The 21076-nt window shown below is 38.4% G+C and overlaps 1 protein-coding gene across 3 annotated transcripts in view; it reads left to right on the forward strand.

Moving 5' to 3' along the window:
* UBE2V2 (ubiquitin conjugating enzyme E2 V2) overlaps positions 1-11508 on the forward strand; it is a 29085-nt gene extending 17577 nt beyond the window's left edge. The window contains exons 2-4 of one of the 3 annotated variants that reach the window (XM_063326841.1): positions 342-487; positions 3776-3901; positions 10637-11508. In XM_063326841.1, coding sequence (XP_063182911.1) covers positions 342-487; positions 3776-3901; positions 10637-10783 — 419 coding nt within the window. In that variant the 3' untranslated portion in view covers positions 10784-11508. Of the gene's footprint in view, positions 1-341; positions 488-3775; positions 3915-10636 lie in introns of all 3 variants that reach the window. The other 2 variants (XM_063326843.1, XM_063326842.1) reach the window with 2 other exon arrangements.
* Positions 11509-21076: the final 9568 nt, after the last annotated feature.

Below are 21076 nucleotides of genomic sequence, written 5' to 3' on the forward strand. Positions count from 1 at the left end.
AGTTGAGTAGAACTTGACAGTGAATTAATTTTTAAATGTACTGGTTCTAAACAGTACTGTACTTGGGAAAGAGTCTGAATTAAGCCATCTCAAACTAAAGAGAGCTTTCTTATTTTCTATTTTGTAGTTTGTATTGCTGTCACTTGGTAGTAACTACCTTCCAGTGAAGTGGTTAGTTGCTTCTAAAGAATTTAAGTGCTAAATACATTAATGCAGGAAATATTTGTTTGGCTTTGGAAGTATATTTGGCAGTTGCTAGTGCATAGCATATAAAAGCAATTAAATTGTTTACCTTTTCCTTAATGTGAGCAGTATTAATTACATTCTTCCCTTTTCTCTAGTTAAAGTACCTCGTAATTTTCGCTTGTTGGAAGAACTTGAAGAAGGGCAGAAAGGAGTAGGTGATGGTACAGTAAGCTGGGGCCTTGAAGATGATGAAGATATGACACTCACCAGGTGGACAGGAATGATTATTGGGCCACCAAGGGTAAGTGTGATGAATTAAAAAGGTTTTTTTTTAGGTTTGTAGGCAATACAAAATGCAAAAAAATGTTACTTTGCTACAGCGTAAAGGAATTAGTTGGAATTCTATGGGTGAAATTGTAGAAACAATGAATATTCCTGTTAGAATTCATCGCTTCCTGGCATGTTAGTGTTTTCAGTCTAGCCTCCCTTAGTACATGTTTCTGCAGCTGTCTGTATAAGCCAATTGTGATTTGAAACTTATTACTGAGTTAGGAATATATTCAATCTGTATTTCCACCATTACTGCACATGAGTATACGGTGATAGTACAGTAAACAGGGTAACTGTCTTTCCACAGTTTATCATATGTGCCTAATAATTTAAATTGTGTAGTAAACTGGCAATATATTTTCAACTTTCACAAGTTTTACCAAGTAGTCTTGCAGTGTAGCGGTTTGTGCATTTCAGTTAAATCATGCCTGAAGTCCAAGCTGGTTTTTACTACCTTTAGTAAGATAAAATATGTACATAAAGGTAAATCTTTCTGACCTTTTATGTTCTATAGAATGTCATCTAGACTGATAAAACCTGCAAGAGAAATACTCAGACATGAGATACGACTATCAGCCTCATCAGATATGAGTGGACACATCTTTCCTTGACTTCTGTGCACACTTTTTCATGAGAAGTTACAATACGATACGAAAGATCACTGTGTAAATGAGAACTTTAAATGAGTATACTTCAAGTAGTGCTAAGTTAGCGTATGTCTGTCACTGCTAACATGAGGTTACTATTTTGTGTGTCCTTCAGCATCAGGGCTTATTGGAAGAACTGTTCAAGACAAGAACTGAGATCAGAGCTTGGCCTCAGTGAAGATAACATCTTCCAGAGTAACAGAGTTCCACAGTTAGATGCAGTGTAATTCAAATTTCTGCAAGTCAGAGTTAGTTGCAACTTGAAGCAGACTGTTTTGCATATTTGCATAATTGTGCTGAGCTCCTAAGGTTTGGGTGCATTTGAGAGAGAACCAATTTAAAATATAAGCGTAATGACGGTATGCTATAGGTACTAGCTTCTGTGGAATCACAGTGTTCGAATGCATTTTGAAGAAAGTTTGTATTCTTATGGGTTTTGAAAAGAACTTGCAAATGTGAGCTGACTAAAGTAGTGTCTCCCTGACTGTCTAAACAGCCTCCAGAACTGCCTGTGACTAGTTTCTGGTGCAGTCTAAGGTAGATTCCTAACACATCTTTGAAAGGAATGATTATTATGTAGGGACCAATATGTTTAGAAAAAAACAAACCCAAACACAAAACCAAAGCAACCTGGGATGCACTTTTAATTCTGGTCAATTTAATTGTTGTCATTTTATTTCCTTTATGAAGGAGTGCACAGAAGTAATATTTTGGGCCGTTTCAGGGACATGGAGTCTTGCTGATAGAGTGACTTGCAGTACACGGTGATTGTGGAAAGTGAAAGCCACCAGCTCCCAAGCCAGTGGTGGCACCTTGAAAAGAATTGCATATCTGCTTTCAGGGTTCATAGAAGATGAGTGTTTTTTGGAATTGTCTGTGTTATGTAGACAGTGTGCAGTTAGGTAGAACACAGAGAAAGTAGCTAATACTGTCCACATCATTAAGTTCATTACATGCGTGGCTTCTCTAAAGCTGTGAAAAAATTGCTTATCACGTTTTGGTTTTTTTCCTGCTTCATTTGAAAGGTGAGCCAAGGTGGAGGGAGGAGGGCAAAATTTGTTTTGGATTAAAGGAGACATTTTTCTGACCCCCCCAAAAGAATGGGTGTTTAGGCTTTTGGGGGAGCTGGCCAGGGATGCTTGGCTTGCAGTAAAACAGTGACTTGAAAAACTGAGCAAAATTGAGAAGCCACCTCAGTAGGAATAAGGGAAGGAAAATGAGTGCTGTTCTTAGGATTTTTCAGAGTTGTAAGCAGTATACACTTTGTAGACATTTTCGCCTATTTTCACTATAACTGACAGCATCCCTCTCTGGGGAAGTAAATTGTTTTATCTGAGTCAATAATGAGAATTTTTGTTACTGTGCTTTCTTGCTCTGGTAGCAGCCATGTTACCTGGAGCAGGACAAGATTACTTTTATTGGGCCTTTAGCTTTTAATTGGAAAAAATAACAGAAAATTTTTTTTCTAACAAAAGGTTTTGCCTTGTCTTCTTTCTGAGCTGCTGACTTGCTGCTTGGTCTCTGTGACTTCTTGACATTATAGGACATGATTAGGGTGCTTCAGTAGTCTGCTTTCCACTCTGCCTTTTAATTGATCGCAGAGTGACTGTCTCTTGATAACTTGACTGCGTGGTTGATACTTTTACGTGGAGAGAATGACACCTGGCTGATGCAGAACAGCTTAAAGTACCATTCCTTCTGGAGAAGCAGTAGTACCGGAAAAGCAGAAGTGCCATTACTTCTGGGAAGTTCAGAGGCATGTTACTGGTTTTGGTTCATGTTGGCTGTCTTTGCAGTGACAATGGAAAAACAGGTGTAGAAACTGGGTTTATCTAACTTCCGGAGCACAGAGGCTTGTGCATCAGTGACCAGCAAAGCTACTCATGCTTGGCCTACTTGACAAGATTAAAAAAAAGGTAGAGCCGTATTAGTTTCTAATTGGCCTTTCTCAAAATACATTTGCACTTAGAACGATCTGTTCCATGGTCACTTTGGAGTGATGTTTTCTGGAAACTAGGTGTCACTTTATGACAGTAAAGTTCATAAACCCTGTAGTAAACCAAGCAGTCTTCCGCTGTGGAAGTCTTAGATGTATTCTGGAGTGTTAATTACTTCTAGAATATGTTTTTTTTGCAAATACTATTTTCATCTTGTTCTTGGTTGTGTCATTGGGTTGGGTTAATTGCATCTCTGTCTTTCTCCATTTCCAATTTTTTTGCAGTTATAGATACGTTTTTGCAGGGGAAAGCGGTAATTTTCCTAAAGATTATTGATTTTTATCTCAGCCCCCTACTGTGCCAAAGTTGTTTTGGGAATGCAGGTCGGTAGGAAGGCTAAAAGTATATGTGAATTAAAAAAATAATTGCATTCTGTTAAAACTTGGGTATGGTATAGTCAGTAAGTAGTGTGATTTATACATACTCATCAAGTACAAACCAATGGAATATGAATCAGTAATCCAAGACCATCAGTTGATACGTAATAATAACAGATTGATAATTATTTCATATTTCTTATTGTTCCTCTTGCCTTTGCTTTGTTTTTTGCTGTTTTTTTACTAATTAATATTCAGCTTTCAGTAAGATGCATTAGTCTGTCTCTTTGCTTTCTAGACAAACTATGAAAACAGAATATACAGTCTGAAAGTAGAGTGTGGACCTAAATATCCAGAAGCACCTCCTACAGTTAGATTTGTAACTAAAATTAATATGAATGGAATAAATAATTCCAATGGAATGGTAAGTTGAAATGGTAAGATCAACAGTGTTGTTAATCTGTACTATAAATTATTTCTGTGAAAAACTCAGGTGAGGAATATGCATGTTAGAGAGAGCTTTCATATTTAAATTTTACAATATAAGTACTTGGTTTAAATCAAGTTTTGGCTGCCTACTACTTCAAATCTTTAGGCATTTTCAGTATGCTAGTGGTTCGTAGTGGCTTATCAACAAGATGATCATTATTTGTAGTATTGAAACAGTTGTTTCTTTTAAATGAAGATGAAGATTTTCATTTTGAACAGAAAAAAAATAAATCTTTAAACCATGTGTAGGTTTTTCCCTTATAATACTCTTATAAAAGGGAATTAGATTCATATCGTAATAGGAGTATTACAAACTTTATCTGATGTTTCCATTAATTAAAAATGGAGGTTATTCCTGATGAGTCTCGCTCTGGATGCAGTAACTCACTGTAATGAACTGATGTATTTAAACTCTTATTCTCTTTATGCTGGGTTTATTCAAATCCAAGGTGATTCTGAGCTCTGGTCTTAAGATCTTTTGATATAGATGGTAATCATTTTCATTTTAAAGATCAATTTGCAATGAGTTACTTTCACTGATCCTGCACTTAGGGTGGGGTGAGCTCATGTACATGAGCAATGGCAGCAGCTCAAGCAAGTTTGTTACTCGGTTATTCACTAGGTACTTTAATCCTGTGAGTAAGTCTGAGGTACCTCATTACCCAGTGAAAAGAGGTGTGAGCTGTCTTGCTATTACAATGGTATATGCATATATCAGCAGGACATAGAATAATATATCACGCTTGTCTGTGTGTATGTTTGTCTTCAGTGTATGCAAAGTAGTTGGGTTAAGGTAATACTTAAAGGTGAGTCAGAGAGCATCTTTGGATTTTAAAATCCAAAGATATTAAAGAAAGATGGACCTACATTTGTGTAATTAACAGTACTGAAATGTGAAGCTTAAGTATCTCAACGACTGTAGCAGAGGGAGAGGTTCTCAGGGGTTCATTTGAGCTGTTGTAGGTGGTGGGATAGCGTACTGGTTGGTCATCCAAAGCCAACGCATTAACACTTCAGATATAGTCTAAAATTATTTTGAAAATACTTTTTGCATAGCCAACAATTTTACTCTACTTGAAGATCGTATTAAAATTGCTGTCAACAAACCAGCTGTTGCCCTTCATCACAACTGTGGCTTGTTTATAAGTATATGTGTTTATTAAGAGGTTGTGACTAGCAAAAGCTGCAAACTTGGAATGCAAAAGAGCTTTTGGTGTGTTTATAATATTATTTTCATACCTCTCCCTAGTAACGTGCATTATTCTGAATCAGTAAAGAAGTATGCTCTTGTTGCTTCACCTGTGCGTGCCTGACAGTGTAGGTGTTGGTCTCTGGAAGCAGAATCTCAGACCTGCAGAGCGTGAAGGCTCATGTTTGTGGAGCCAGTTGGCTTGAGCTTTTGTTTGGAGAAGTCTAAACTCCTACTCAGCTTGTTGAGGACCGTGGTGAATACTGTGACAGGAAATCCACCTGGTGGTTTTAAAAGCACTCTTAAAACTCGGTCATTGCAATAGGAAAATTTTATTTTAATAAGTTTATAAGCTATAGAAAACCTTCATTCAGTTTTTCCCCAACAGTTCTATAAACTAACGTATCTTATGAAGGATTTGCTATGCAAATGCATAACATTTTTTTAATGGATTTAAGTAGGACTAGATAGGATTTGTAATGAAAACAGTTTTCATATCTAATGAATTTTAAACTGTTATATAATTTTTAATGTGATCATTTTCCTGGTATCTTGCAGTTTAGCTTATTTCACCATTGTGCCCACTAGAGTTGTGCTAAATGTGTCAGATAAACTGGGGGCACCTTCAGCATCCCTGGAATGGTTCACATTGCTGCTTCCTATTTTAGTTCCTTCATGTTTCTTCCAAGCTGCTGTCTCACTTTCTGATTGTCTTTCATATAATAGATCATAAGCAGTTTGCTGCATTCTTTTAATGAATGACAGGATTTTTCCTCTGACAAGCCCTACTATCCGTGCTGCTGTATCCTGGTTTTTTTTGACACGTGGCCAGCTTTTAATCACATGACTTAAAGTTGAAAAATTTGGTAACTTGCAAAAAAGATAAACGGCAACCAAAATTGTATGCCATAGTATCATCATACTACTCAAAACATCTGTAATGTTGTTGAAGAACACTTTACAGGAGGTGTGTTCCTGTTGACACCTGAGGAAAAGTAGAGCCCCCAGCGTGAGTTCAGAGGGCGATAACTTCTGTTCAGTTGGAGTGTGAGTGGTGGAGGGGGGAGATGGGTATGTGCTAGAGTTTATGGTGGTCTAAAACTAGTCTCAAACTGCCTTGTTGGCAGTGGTTCTCAACCTTCTTGACTTAAAGTCCCTTTACGCTTTGTATGGGAAGTGCACTCGTGTGTGTGATAAATTCATCTGTACTGGCAGTTACAAATTTATTGACCTTTTGTTTGATTATTCTGAGAGAGGACTTCTGCTTTTAAGTAACTTTTCCATCAGCAGCATATCTTCAGGGATCCCAGAGATTGCTGTTTGATAAATTTAGTGCAGGAAAGGAGAGGACTACTTCAGGAGTGTGTTATCTCTGAAGACTGAAATTAAGTGCTCTGAGTCACCCTGTTAAATCGCCTTCCTTTTCTTATCTGTTTTTCTGCCTTTCAGTTTGCCTATGGAGCTACTGCGTTTGTATACAGAATTAGGGTACCAAGTTCAGAAAAGCTAGTCCAAGTACTTAGGTAGGGCTGGACAGAATGCCTTTATGTGCCAATGGCATCACTGTTGTAAAATTGTTTTTAAATTATCATTCTTAATGCTGAAGCGTCTCTGCTCTGGACAGCTTGTGTATCCTGTATTGATAAAACACAGGTTGCATTCTGACATGCTATTTATTTTACCATATTTATATGCTCTTTTGAGGATGCTAATTTTTGCATCTGCGAGAGCTCTTCAGCAGTCTGTCTTGCAGGATTTGCAATCACTTCTGTCATTTAAATACTATTTTCAGCTGGAAATATTTGTTTCCTTTAAATTCACTTGGGACTCTGTCAGCTATAAATCTGTAAACTGTTGTCCAGTTATTGCTCTGAGTATGTTTATTGTAGACTAAGCAGTTTGCTAGTTCTTAAAGTTATGATATTTGGAACATTATAAACACTGAATACTTTGCAACATGGTGTAAAATTATTTGTTTTGATTTCAGTTGTTTAGAAAAAGTTATGCATTATGCATATTGCTTCTCTTGCTGTCGTTTAAAGATTTACAATGGTGTACGCCCAGAATAAAATAGCTTTTAGGTTCCTTTTTTCAGCTTTATTAGCTTTTATGGGACCTTGAAATTTCTGCCTCTGTGACCCAGGATGTGTACTTGAGTATTGCCTAATGTTTTTGTGTGATTTGAATATAGTTTGTGTCATTTTTCGAAATATCTCATAATTGTTATCCATAAAATGAGTTTATTGTGCACTGACTTGGAAATAAATTCTGCGACACAGAAAACAGAACCTGAGCCAAAATCTCTACTGCTGCAAGATGTCATGAAAAAAAGTTGGTGACTTACAGAGAAGAGGTTTGAGATAAACAAATGATAAAGAAAATGTCATGTTTAGCAGTCTTTGCTCAGAAAAGATTCATAACATTGTTAAAGCAGAGTTTACAGTCTGGGAGTTTGTTGCTACAAATTTGGGACCAAGAAAGAAAAGCTGGAGGAGCTTACTTTAAGTGATCAGGTCTCATATTCCAGTACAGCCAGTGTATGTAGAGTTGCATTGTTTGAACAGCACTGGCGGCTGACTGCTGTGTGCTGTAATTGAGGCAGATCTCCAGACTTCAGAGAGCCTACAAAGGCACAGTTGAGGAGAAATGAGGAAAAGGAAGATGGTATGAAAGCAGAATTGCCAGGCTGGAGACATTCATTTGGGGAGTGTCAGAGCAACTGCCTTTCCAGCCATTTTTTCCTAACTGTCTTTATCTGAACAGATAATTATATTCATTTTCTTTCTCAAACCTACCAAAATCTAAAACTATCTCTTTTTTCTTATCCATGTTGGTTTACCAGTGGTCTTCTAAAACAGTTTATCATCACACAGGCTTCCACCCCTAAGTGCACATCTCTCCTGGCTGGGAATCTTCTGTTGCAACCATTACCTGGTACTGTGGCTTCTTTCTCCCCTGTTTTTTCTCAGGGAGACTATTGATTATTTATTTATTTATTTATGCAGGTCAATGACACATAATGTGATCTCTTCTTAGCTACTTTAGTTAGAAAGTATTGTAATTCAGACTAATGTGGAAATTTTTTAAGCTACTGATCTACCAAAGGACTTATACCAAAGCATTCAGGGAGTATTCTCACATTTGTTCTGTTTTGCTAAGTTGAAGAAGATGCCGGGTTAGACGCAGTGAAGTATTAACAAATGTTAGTAAGCATGTCTGTGTGTGAGGCAGGGGAAGTAAGCTCTTGAGCATCTGCAGTTGTATGCTAAGTGAATATAAGAACAGAGGTCTTGTTTCTTCTGTTACCATGATGCTTAACCACCCTGAAGTTGTTCTTCTTTCTGTAGGATCCCATGAGGAAAAATTATGGTCTTGTGCATTTCTCATGCCATTTTCTAAACGGAGAACAGTTTTGCGTAGTGTGATATTTACTGTTCTCACTTTTGAAATGAATTCATGTTGTTCCTAGTTTGCTGGGTCCAGTTTGTGTGGTAGAAACTCTGGAGTGTCTTTTAATCATATCTAGAAGGATTGGAGAGGAAGAGATCTCTAAGAGCTCGGTACCTCAGAACAAAGATTGAGGCTAAATGATGCCTTACTTAAGATGCTACTTGATAACACATGTGATCTTTTATCAGAATTTCCCTTTTACTCACTGGTGGTTTTATCTAATAGTCTGCTTTTTAAGAAAAGAGAACCTGTTTTTGAGTTGCAAAGATTATTCTGCTCTGATATTGCCTCTTATCTGCCGCATTAAACCAAATACCCCTTTAAAAAAGATGTAGTAGTAGTCCAGGAACTACAGCGATGGTCTGACCAGTGTTACTTTCAAAATCTTTCTGTTAGCTCATATACTCGTGTATTTTAAACTGGCATGATTTTGCTGCATAATGGCGTTTTTCTTTTGATGCTCTTTTTTGTCCTATTTTATTAATGTTTGCAATAAGTAATCTGACTGCCTTTTGTACTGTGGTTTGATGATATGCTGCCTTTGGCAGCTCTACTGACTGTTAAGGGGTTCCCGACTCTGAGCAAGAACATTATTTGTGCGAAGAGAAATACTTATCGTGCTGAGCTGTGAATTGCATCAAGGACCCTGCTTAGGGACTTCTTTCCAAGGTGTTTTTTTAAAGTGTGTGGGTTCTGTCAGCTCAGGTCAGAAAGTAGCTCCACATACATTTCATGGTTCACCTCAGATGAACAAGTGCTTAGTGAGAGGGAGCAGAAATTTCTTGGGCTAGTATTGCTGCCCAGGCCAGCATCTTGTTAAATCTTGGCCTCAGTTTCCTCCTACAGAAAGGTTTAGACTCATCTGGTGTTCTGAAAATAGCCTCACTTCCAAGAATCTAGAAATAAACATCTGTGTTAATGTTCCTATTTCTGATTCCAGTGTTATTTTTTCTTTCAGTTTGCCCTAATTAAGATGGGATAAGAAATTTCTTGATGTTCTATGCTGTCTAAATCATAAAGCAGTGCTTTCCAGCACTCTTATGGCCACTTGAGCTGCCTGTGCGACTCTGCCAATGGAATTCAGTATCGTGCAATAGGCCTGTTCTTGCCCACGGGCCTGATTTGCAGTTGCACAGCTGTAGGCCCCTCTGTCTTATTAAGTTCCTCCTTGCAGGGGCTGGGTGGCCAGGACTTACCTGCTGCCAAAACAATTCCCGAGTTGACTTTCAATTGCTGACTTTCCTATGGAAACCTCCCTGTTATAATATAATTGTGTAAATTGTCCCACAGGTTTTATAAACGCATAGGAGAAGTCCCATGTCCTTTCCTTTCAGTTCATATTCAAATTGGTAAGTGATGTACAGTAATCTTCACAGCTCCATAAGATGACTTACTGTAAGAAGAATGCAAAGAACTAAGAAACGTCCAGACATTATGAATCAGTTATTTCAATATTTCAAGTTATTTATTAGTATCCTTAGTAACTCTTGATGTATTAGAAACATCGTGTAATAGTGATGTGAAATAAACCTCTAACGATACTTGCAGCAAGGGAAAAACAAGGGAAATTTTCCTTTAGAAAGGTATTCTACAGACTCTTTTGTTGCAGGTTCTTTTAAAGAACTGAGGAAAACCCAAGTGTATATATTGGCATAATGAAGGTGATTACTTTTTTTCTTTTTTGGGTGTAATTTGAAACAAATTAATAGCTTTTTATAAAATACAGCTCCGGTTTTGCAGTGAACAGTTTGCTGATCTCCTCTCCCCCCCGACTCCTTTCCTTCTCACTAATATTAGTATCAGCACAGATGGAAGGGTCTACCTGCATGGATTTTTATTGCAGAATATGTATCTGTGTGTAAGTATATGATTGATTTTCTTAAAATATTTTCTGAACACTGGGACCTTATGCCACAGAGAAAGTGTCAGGGAATGCTTAGACCATTTCTTAGAACAATTAGGTCAATAGCAGTTATTTATGTAGGGATTTTGTATTTCATCATAACTTACAATTCTCTCTTCTTTTTCCAGGTGGACGCACGGAGCATACCAGTGTTAGCAAAATGGCAAAATTCTTATAGCATTAAAGTTGTACTTCAAGAGCTAAGACGTCTAATGATGTCCAAAGAAAATATGAAGCTTCCACAACCTCCAGAAGGACAAACTTACAACAATTAATTTTAGCTGATTCTCAAACTTCTGTCTTAAAACAACATCCTTCTACTCATGTTAATGTCTTGATTAAATCTCACAATGCAAACACCCACACATTAAAAGAATTTCAGCTGGTATACATGACCTGGACATTTGTAAGAATATATATAATATATGTATGCCCAATATGTTTTCAGGCACTATGGGAGAAAAAGGCAGCACAATTATTTTTTTTTTCTCTTATCGAGGCACTGTCATTTAAGTATAAGCCTGAAATAGCCTAAAATTGGAATTCAGGTTTTTCAAGATGAAAGCATGACAGAAAGTGTCAGATTGCTGTGGAATAATATATGTTTCTGAAAATAATCTCTTGAGAAGGCAAAATATAAATGGCATGCTTTATCCATCTTGCTTAGTAAAAGAGCTGCAGTTAAATTTGTTTTACAGTAGCAGGTACAGTGAATACCGTTGCTCATCTTGTTTAATTTTGCAAGGGTGTGGGTGCCGACTACTAGTAGTGTCACAAAGTATGTTCAAGATTGTTTTGATACCTGTATTTATAAAATGGGGGGATTAATTTCTGTTATGCAGCTCCTGTGTGTTACATGTATCGGACATGGCAAATATTTGTTTACAGTCTCTGTTCTAATAAACCATGCATTTAAGTTTTAGTGAAACAAAGGAAATGTATGGATATGTGATTGAGATTAAAGTTAGTCTTAAAATGTAAATAAAATGTGGAAAGTGTCTGAGGCTGTGCCATTTCTATAATAGTGATATAATATATGTACAGTAACTTGCAGAAGTAGTGGAAAGCCAAACATAATATTGCTGCTGGTTTTACACGCACCTTTTATTCTTACCACTTGTATGCTTAGTTTACTTGAGAGGTCAAGGTATTCCATTTGTTGCAGGGGAGGAAGTTCTGTCCTCTGTAGTAGGACTTCTTTTGACAAGCTTGCACTGTGTGTGTATGTATATATACTTAAAAAAAAACTAAACAAAATCAAAAACAAAAAAAAAAAAAAAAACAAAAAAAAAGCCAAACAAACAAAAAAACCAAACAACCACCAACCCCCCAAACTGACCCCAAAATAAAAACAAAAAAACCCTTCCTACCCACCTCCCCTTCACCTCCCCTCCAGATTCTTTTGAGAAATGAGCATAACTTTCACTTTGCTTACTTGACCTCTGAGCAGTTTTCAGACCACACTGCTGAAGTCTGTCCTACTTCTCAGTCCTTTGTCTTTGCTTTTGCAGTTACTGCCTTAATTCTTGCTTTCTTGCATCTTTGCCTCTTTTATGCTTCTTACCTTTTTTTCTTGTCTGTTCCACTTTTGCCTTTTCTGAAACACAAAAAAATAGAAACTTCAGGAAGCTTTAATAAAAATCACACCTGCGGTACAGATCATTGTATTTCCATCTGCATTCCATGTATCATATGTTGTGACAACCCCGTCTTTGTAGCTAGAATGCCTTCTGCCTCTACTGCAATCGTTGGTCTGTTTTTCCAGTGTATTCTGTCTGGTGGGAACACTGGTTTAGGTTCTGTTACTGATTTCTCACAAGAAAATAGTTCATGCTATCCTTTTGGAAATTATACCAACTTTTCCCTCTTGGAAAATGCAAGCCTTCATTCATTTTGGTGAGAACATGTAACATCGGGAGCCAGTCAGCTACTTGCATTCAAGATTTTATTTAGTGGTTCTTTTGAAAAAGTGAATATAATCAAAAGCCATCAACAGCCAGGTAACTTTCTTTGATATGCCTGTGCCTATTTCTGATGTAAAGAATGAATCTTAAAAAGCAATAAACTAGGCATTCTTTTCTTTTAATGGAAAGGTTTAAATAGCATTTGTCAGTTTATGCTTTTTAGACAAATTGGACAGTTCCAGAATTGGTGTATTTGTAGCTGCCAGATACCGTGTATTTATATAACGTATCATTTGTCATGGTTTGGCTGAAGTGCATTGCAACATTTTCTTACTTGGTTTAATCTGAATGAGTTTGGTGCCATTAAATCTTTTTTCTTACACTAACACTGCTAATCTATATTTAATCAATTAAAAAAATGGAACTCTGCAGTTCTGAGATGTGAATTTTTGGGAAAATTTCAGCATAAACTATTGAGAGAATGAGAAGTACTCGTGGACTTGTTATATGGTTGGTATATAATTTAAGAGACTGACTTATTCACAGAGCGTGAAAAAAGGCTGGTTGTTTGCTTGGTTGTATGTGGTGCAAGTTGATCCCGCAACAGTTATTCCTCCGTGTCTGTACTTTAGCCATTTGCATCTGTGAAAATCTGCATGTCCATCTGTGAACAGGTACATTTTGCAGAAGAAAAAAAGAGTGGCGGAGGGAGTTCACTCGATCTCTGACACCAGGGCGTGTAATATAAAGGATGACTGTAAAAATACTCCTGCAGTGATTTTAAGTGTGTTGGTTTTCCATTTTGCTCACACTGGAACAAGTCTTAAGTGTAATTAATTATGAGATTTTGGAATGTCTTTGACTACTGCATCAAGTTGAGAACCTCCTTGAAACTCTTTATTACCTGAAGAAGATTTTTGAAGCACTGCTGCTTACTCTCCTCCAGAAGGGCTATGTTGTTTTACAGGTATCTGTGTCTGATCGGTGTTTACTTAGTAATTTGTTTCCTCGTGTTCTTGTGTTTTTTTCTAGGTAACCCACTTAGATGCCAGAATTTTAACTTTCCTCTTAGAAGTATTTATTTTGTGGGGTGTTCTTTTGGCAAGATTTGAATTTGCTGCTGTTAGCAAATGTGTGGTTTTTTTCTTCTCAAAACTATATTTGTACATCTTGCAAAGCAGAGCACCGTTTTAAGCCAGTTGTGTGAGGGGCAAAGTGCGAAAGTTCTAAATATAAAGTTTTTTTTCAAATTGCATTTGAAAATTCATGTCATGGTGGTGGTCATCAACCGTGATTGAAACTGGCTTTGTGCTCTGAAGCATTGCCAAAGTTCTTGTGTTCTGGTTGTTTGAGGGAGGGATAGGTTTACTGTGAAGCAAAGGGAAAAAAGCCAATAACCAAAGATGGTATGATTCATGCTTCATAAAACTTAAGGTATAATGAGCAAGCCTATGGAAATATCCACGTTACAAACAATGTGCCTTACTCATTGGTAATAAAGTACGTAAAACGTTGCAAGGTGTGCACCTACCGACTGCCTTGATTGCGCTGCTCTTCCTGAAAGCGAGTCGAGAATACTTGACGCCCAGCAAGACACAGTCAGGAATGAATCCCTCAGCCACGATGAAATACGTGCGTAGTGCACATTCCTCCTAAATGTTTGTTATTGTATAGGGGACACCTAAGGGAAAATTTTAGTGCATCCTATGACGGTTGATCAACTATAATGATAATAAACTGTAATTTGGACAAGTATTTGTGTTCTACATGGTTACTTAGATGGTGAGTTTGTTGAAATGTATTTCCTGATTATTAGCTTCTGGGACGATAATTCAGGGCCTAAGAATATTTATTACACTTCTCTTACGCTATCAGCAGGCCACCTGGTAGTCATCCTATGACAGAGGCAGGATCTTTTGACTATACTTGTTTTTATTCTGACCTCTAGTTTTTGAAAACACAGCCAGATTGCCCCTGCTGTGGCTGGTCTCAGCTCCTGGAGACTGTTATTAAGCAAGTCTGAATGTGTTACTATAATAGAAAAAAGTGACTTGAAACTACTGTTGGTCTGTCTTTTGTGCAAGTAAAATTCTAGATAGAAGTGAAGCAGTGGGACAAAAATGTTTGTCATAAATTTTTCCAAATAATGTGTTCAGAACTCTTTTATGAAGCCTAGAAAGATTTCTGAGGTGGGGAGCTATTGGAGGACCATGATGAATGCCTGAGGTCTTTAATAACAATTTAACAAGTTTTAAAGCTTTCTTTTTTCGTTTTGCGTTTTGCTTTTCTTTAATGCATCTGTGTAAACTCTACATAATGAAACGGTTGTGGGAGAGGGTTTTCTTCTTTTACCTGTTCTGGTGATTGCGTTATTCCCTGAAACAGTGTGTTATACCTCTGCTGTTGAAGACCCAACTGATCATGTGCTAAAATGATATGAAGAATGGACGGCCTGTAGTGCTGGAAGTATAAAAATAACTTACTTATGCTGCTTTAAGAAAATACAAAGAAACACATTTTACTAGCTGATCTCAACTTCCATAGGAATGAAGTACCCTATTCAATGCTTATAATATCAGATTTCTACATTACCTTAAAGTGGGAGTTTTTGTTGGGTGGGTTTTTTTGGTTGTGTTTGGTTTTTGTTGTTATTGTTTACTAAATGGATGTATACCTTCAGCTCAATTGGTAAACAGTCGTAGATGAATGTGTAGTTAATTCCATTCTATAAAATACGTGTCATATATCAGCTCTCAAGTAGCATTCCTGTATTCAAAGAGTTCTGTGAATTTTTTCAGTCTTTACCATTTTAAAATAGTGATAAATATAAAAAGCCTTTTATTATTTATACTAGTGCCAAACTATTTAAATGGATAACTTCATGGATGCTGTTGAGATTAAGCACAAATAACCAGTGCTTGGGATCTCTTGATGTAATGCATGTTTTCTGTACTGATTTAGGACTCTCCACCATCTCTTAATGGAAGCATCCCAACCTTCTGCTTTTAATATATGTACTATGGATAAAACGTGGTTTTATAATGTATAAACTATGCGTTTTGGGTTTAAAAGACTATATTGTATATTTGTTAACTCAGAAGTACTGAAGGAATGTCCATGCAGACATAAACAGGGAAGGTTTTTATTAGCTGCTTTGTGCTTTTTTCCACTCTGCACCCTGGTGATTGTTATAGATGTGTAGGTATACTGATCTAACACATTGGCTGTTTTAATTTTGAATTTTTATTGTTGTTTTTTTTAAGCATGTAGGAATGAGAAAAGGAGTGGGGGTTTGATTTCCCTCTGCAATTTCAACTGATTAAAAATTGTCAAGAAGAAACCTGGTAAACACATCTGTTACCGACTTGACAATAGAGCATGAAAAATTGGCTGTTTTTTTTCCCAGTTGTCACAGGAATAAAAGCTGTTACAATTAGGATGAGAGCAGCTCAAACAAGAGCTGTGAATTTATCAGCGTCATGAAAATTGGGTTAATATGGGAGCGAGGGTTGAGCCTCGCAGAATGACTTTGGGAGATGAAGTAGCACTTGGAACTCTCTAAATTCAGCCTGACAGGACTTAGCACTGTTCTGTTCATCCCTTTCCCTTTTGTGAGATGCAATGTTCCTGCATTTAAAATTGTAAAAGATTATGGTGAAGTACAGCAGGGTGAGATGACTCCATTTCGTTTAGGTTTTCATATGCAAAACTTCCCACCATGAGGAGCTGCGTAAACCAAAAGCACGGAAGCGCGTGATTGATGCTGGGGCTGGCTCTTCAGTTCCCAGGTTAATCTCAGTGATTGGTGATGGGCAGCTTTAAGTTTAAATGCATGCCTGTAGGTAATAGAGTCAACAGTATTAATGAGGCAAGTCTACACTAAAAGCTCTTTGCTTTTGTCATGGCACCAGGCGAAGTGCCAGCAACGCTGACTCCTGCCTTTTCTGGCTGACAGTTTCTTCCGCTGTTTGTTGTTTGCTGGAGCGGAGTTTCAGGAGAGAGCCTTATTTCTCATCTCTGGGCGGTGTGTTGCATTTTGAACTATGGGACCATCTGCCTCTGAGAAATCTCTAAAATAATTCCTTGCCACATCATCATGGTTTCAGGATTTGTGGAGAGGGTTACAGTCACCTTGGTTTGTGTTCTCTGGAACCTTTTCCTATCGTATGTACATTGTTTTTTTCCCCTGTATGAAGATTCACTGGTTAAATTTACAGTCTCGTATGGTACTACTAACCTGTAACAATATATTAGATGTGTTACAGCTTTATCAGAACATGTTTGAAACATCTGTGTCCTTAGTCAGCATCAACTGTACGAGTCATTGCATTTATAGCAAATTCTTACGCTAAGTTAGTCCTATACTTTCATTCCTTAAATGCTGTAATGTCAAAGTACTGAAATAGCATGAAATGAACATTTATGGCCATGATGTTTCTACTTAGCAATGTTTTTATGTCGTTATTCAACCACTATGATAATTATTTGCTTCCTTGAGCTGTCATTGAGATTGCACATTAAACACTCGTTATTTAAAATCTTTGAGTGTCACCTCACTTAGTAGCGTAATGGTTTTGATCTTCAGGGTGGGATGCTGTGAACAGAGTACTGCTTTGGAAGCTCTTCATTCTATTGCCATGCTCTCAATCTGTTAAAAAAAATTAATATTCTGAACTGCTCGTGTTCCTTGGAGTAACTATTTCTTTTAGAATTTCAAATACTCTTCAGCTTTACTTTCCGATTTGTTTGAAATTGTTGCGTCGTTCATTCAGTGTAACAACGTTAACTCTCAGTCTCTAATGCTTTACTGTGTTTTTGCATTTTATGATTTTGTAATATCTGTATGATAATTAGTATCAAAACAGAAGCCAATAAAAGCGGTGCGCTGCCTTACTTGACAGATGCACAGACCGCATACACTGCGCTAGCAAGTCCGTAGCTGAAGACAAAGGGGGCAGTGGAGAGGGAAGGAATTAATATAATTTAAGTATATACGACTCCTGACACCATTTGAAAAATAGGCTGTTCTCTATGTAAAACTGGGGTGCCAACTGAGTGTTTGCTTGGTTTTTACATGCCTGCTACTACATAGCTGAAATTAAATTGCACAGCCATCTAGATATAAGGGTGACCGGTAATTTGTGCCCAGGTAGGAGTAGTTTCGCACAACTATAGCAAGAATTAGAGTTCTGTTCTAGGTGCTTCTGTGTGTAATAGCTGGAATATGATTTATGTCTGTACTATTTAAAGACGAGCGGCAAGATGTTTTGTTATTAAACTCATGCCGTATCGCTAATGCTGTTTGGTGGGTGGTTCTTATTTGCTGTGGCTTGTAATTTAGCGATACTTATTTTGTTATTTGCACAGTATTGGTTGGGATTATTCCACCCTGGTCTTCTAAAGGATAAAGAACATGGGTGTGTGCATTCACGCCCATACTCTCACGCTAACAAAACATTTAGGCAAATAAAATTGTGTTGCTTGTTCTCCCCAGTTGTTTGGGAGAGGAGTTAGATGGGGTAGCTCAAAAACTTCGTGTTGGAATGGCCAGCTAGTCAGAATCGTGTGGCAGCTGCAGTTCTGTTCACCGCGCCTCACCTGTCATCCAGGTGTCCCAGTAGCAGTGGTCTCATCCTTTGCTGATCTTTCTCATTTCAAGGGAGCTACTTTCCAGGTGCTGGCTGGAGGCAGCCTAGCTCAGCCTGCTGATGCTCAGCGAGGAGGAGAATGCCGCGCTGGTGTCTGCCCACCCTCCTTACTCTGCCCTCGCCCTTGTGCCAGGAGTCCCACGGTCTGCATGGAAGCTGCTTTGGAGTGGAACAAGGAGCTCTGTGGCTCCCAAGTGGGGTCTTGGCAGCTTGAAAGCAAGCTTTTTCCTCACTTTGATATTTCGTAACCCTCCCCCAACTAAGTAAAATTCAATTTATAACTTGGATCCTTAAAGCATTTACTCAAAGAAGTGTGTTGCCACCAGCTTTCTGTGGTGATGAATGCTGAATATGGACTGGTCCTTTCCCTTCTTCTCTCCAAAGCAGCGGTTCCCAATTAGGCTGTGATCCCTCTGAGGTAAGAACACCTACAAGTAAGGTAGCAGGCCTTGCAGAAGCAGGTATCTAAGTCAGAAATGAGTGGAAAACCTGGGAACTGGTCACAGCCTGGATTCTCTGCTCTCCTTGGAGTGGGGGGAATTTCATCTTCCAGTATTGAGAAGGTATTCTTTCATCATTGCCTCTGGTTGCCTTTATCCATGGCAAAATTTGAGTTACGGAAGCAGTTGGATAAGCAGAGAGATCCTTGTGTGATGTGTGGAGATGAAAACGTATTGCAGAAAGTAGGACTGTCCTTATGCAGACTTTACAGGACTGTAAATACACCCTCCAAAATACTTGGCATAAGAAAGATGAAAACTCTTTTTGGCACTGGGAGATGCGTGTGTGGGACAGCCAAAATGTAGAGGTTTTGGGTCAAATTCTGATGGGGCAATTAAGCAGTATGCATTTCTAGCAGAGGGATTTCTGGTACAGAATGCTTTTACAACCCCAGTCTGTATTTGCCTTCTTCACCTAAGTATTCTGAAAATAACTATTTTTCTGTTAAGGAGGGAAAATGTCTTCAGGTTTTATTGTGAAAATAATGAATGAATGTGCTGTGTGTGCACGTATTTTGTAATGCCTTCTCTGTCTTCTGTAGAGTTGTCTCAACTCCTGCATCCCTGGGGTGCAGCTGTGCCCCCCTGCAGTCTCAAATATCTCTGCTTTTTGCCTTCTAGCTTTTGGACCCTGGCCATTTGTGCACTGCATCTGGAATGTATTTCAGATAAGTGAGCGTACTGGTGGGCTTAACTTAAATATACAGGAGTCGGGGGGAGGGGGGGCGGGAGGGGAGAAAGAATTAGGGGTCAAAGTTTGAAAACCCATTCTTACTCCATTTTGGATTTTAAAATTTGAATGCGTGAGTGGGTGCCAGTGAGGATTTGCTGTACAGCTGAGCTGCTGCTGCAGAGACTGAGTTGGATCCGTGTCTGATGGAAGAGGAGTTGTCAGCTTCGGTCTTCTGGCAACGAGAGACAGCAACAGCAAATGCTCAGGTGTGCTCTTACGGATGGCAACGGTATTCCTGTTTGAGGAAAAACAGCGGTCCTGTTTGCATAACAAATCATCGTGACGTGGAATGAGGGATATCTGTGTTGTCTGTGGGCAGTGTGACTTGGCCTCATCCCTTTCCCCTAGAAAGGTAGTTTTAGTTGCAGAGTGGGTTTTTCTCCCCCCTTTTCTGTATTGTTCAGTGGACTTTGGATTTCTGTTTATGCTGCCGTCTCTGTAATACCCATTTCTATTAATGTATACAAGTTTGATCTAACGCAACTAGCAAATGAAATCATAAATTCCCGTGTTCCAGAAATAAAGAAATGGGCTAAATGGAGACCTCACAGTAGCCAGATTGGGCATCCCTGAAGGAAGCGGTGGCGGGGTCCAGCCAGGCGCTCTGCTCAGGTGTCTGCTTTTCTCATCTGGCCCCTGCTTTCCTTTGATCTGCTTTAAACTTGGAATAGGACGAGTTAAACCCCACTTTTGTACAAGCACAAATTATCAGTCTAATCTCAAAAAATTTTTGTGCTTAAACCCTAAACTAAGGTCTGAGCTGCTGTGTTTACTAAAGCACTTAGCACCTTTTCGCTAAGAAAAGGTCAAAATCGGACCTCTCAGAGTCAGAACCTGGCTATTCCTCCTCAGTTCACCTTTGACTGGAGAGATTTAATTGATCACACAATGTGTGTTTGTTGTCGGATAACTTCTCTACGGATGTATTGCTGGCAAAGGTCAATTTCTTTCCCTACATCTGTAAGGACAGGAACATTAACTTTTCTAATGCATTTACTGTTACTCGTAGCCATTTGCACAGTTTCCAGCAGCAATTCTTTTGTAAAATCTTTGGTTTCCACCTAGACAGCTTTTCTTCTCTTCTTTAACCCTTTCTCCTCTTTCTTAAGCCGGAGTTATCAGGTCTGGAATTTGCATAGTGCTTTTGAAATCTCTAGAACGAAATGCCTGATTGAGCTGGCAAAAAAAACAGAGTCATGGTATAAGAAACTGGACTTAGGCCATTGCTACATCCTGATCTGGAGGTGCTCCCCTGCCCCGGGCAGGATTGCCTCGACGATGTGTTTCGTTACGTTTGAGAAGTGTGAGCAGTGGACCACACAGAAACTTCCAGCATTGCAAAAACCATAGGTTCCAAGAGGCTTGGTTCCAGATAATTTGCACGTGGCTCATATAAAGATCTTTTTTTCTCTCTTGCCACTTAGTACCCACTGACCGACAACCAGGAGCGATTTCTGTTTCCTCATTATTTGAGATGAGACCTTTCCAAATTGGTCCACATGCTGGTAAGTGGAGAGCAGCAGAAATCTTTCTCTGCTCTGTCTTCCGTAACCACAAACACACCTTGGAGGTGGCAAGCACACAGCATGTTACCAATTTTTCTTTACAGTAAATATTTGACAGTCTTTTTGTACTTTGATTGAATTGCCAACTTGCAAACTACCTTGGGTAAAGTATGCAAGCCGTAGTGAGTTTGTTTTTTTTTTATCTATCTAGAAAGAAATTTGACATGTAAATTCAAAGGAAATTGTGTTAGAGAATAAGGTTTTTTTAAGGGCGCCTA

Source organism: Chroicocephalus ridibundus, chromosome 2 (genome assembly GCF_963924245.1).
Source record: "Chroicocephalus ridibundus chromosome 2, bChrRid1.1, whole genome shotgun sequence".
NCBI lineage: Eukaryota > Metazoa > Chordata > Aves > Charadriiformes > Laridae > Chroicocephalus > Chroicocephalus ridibundus.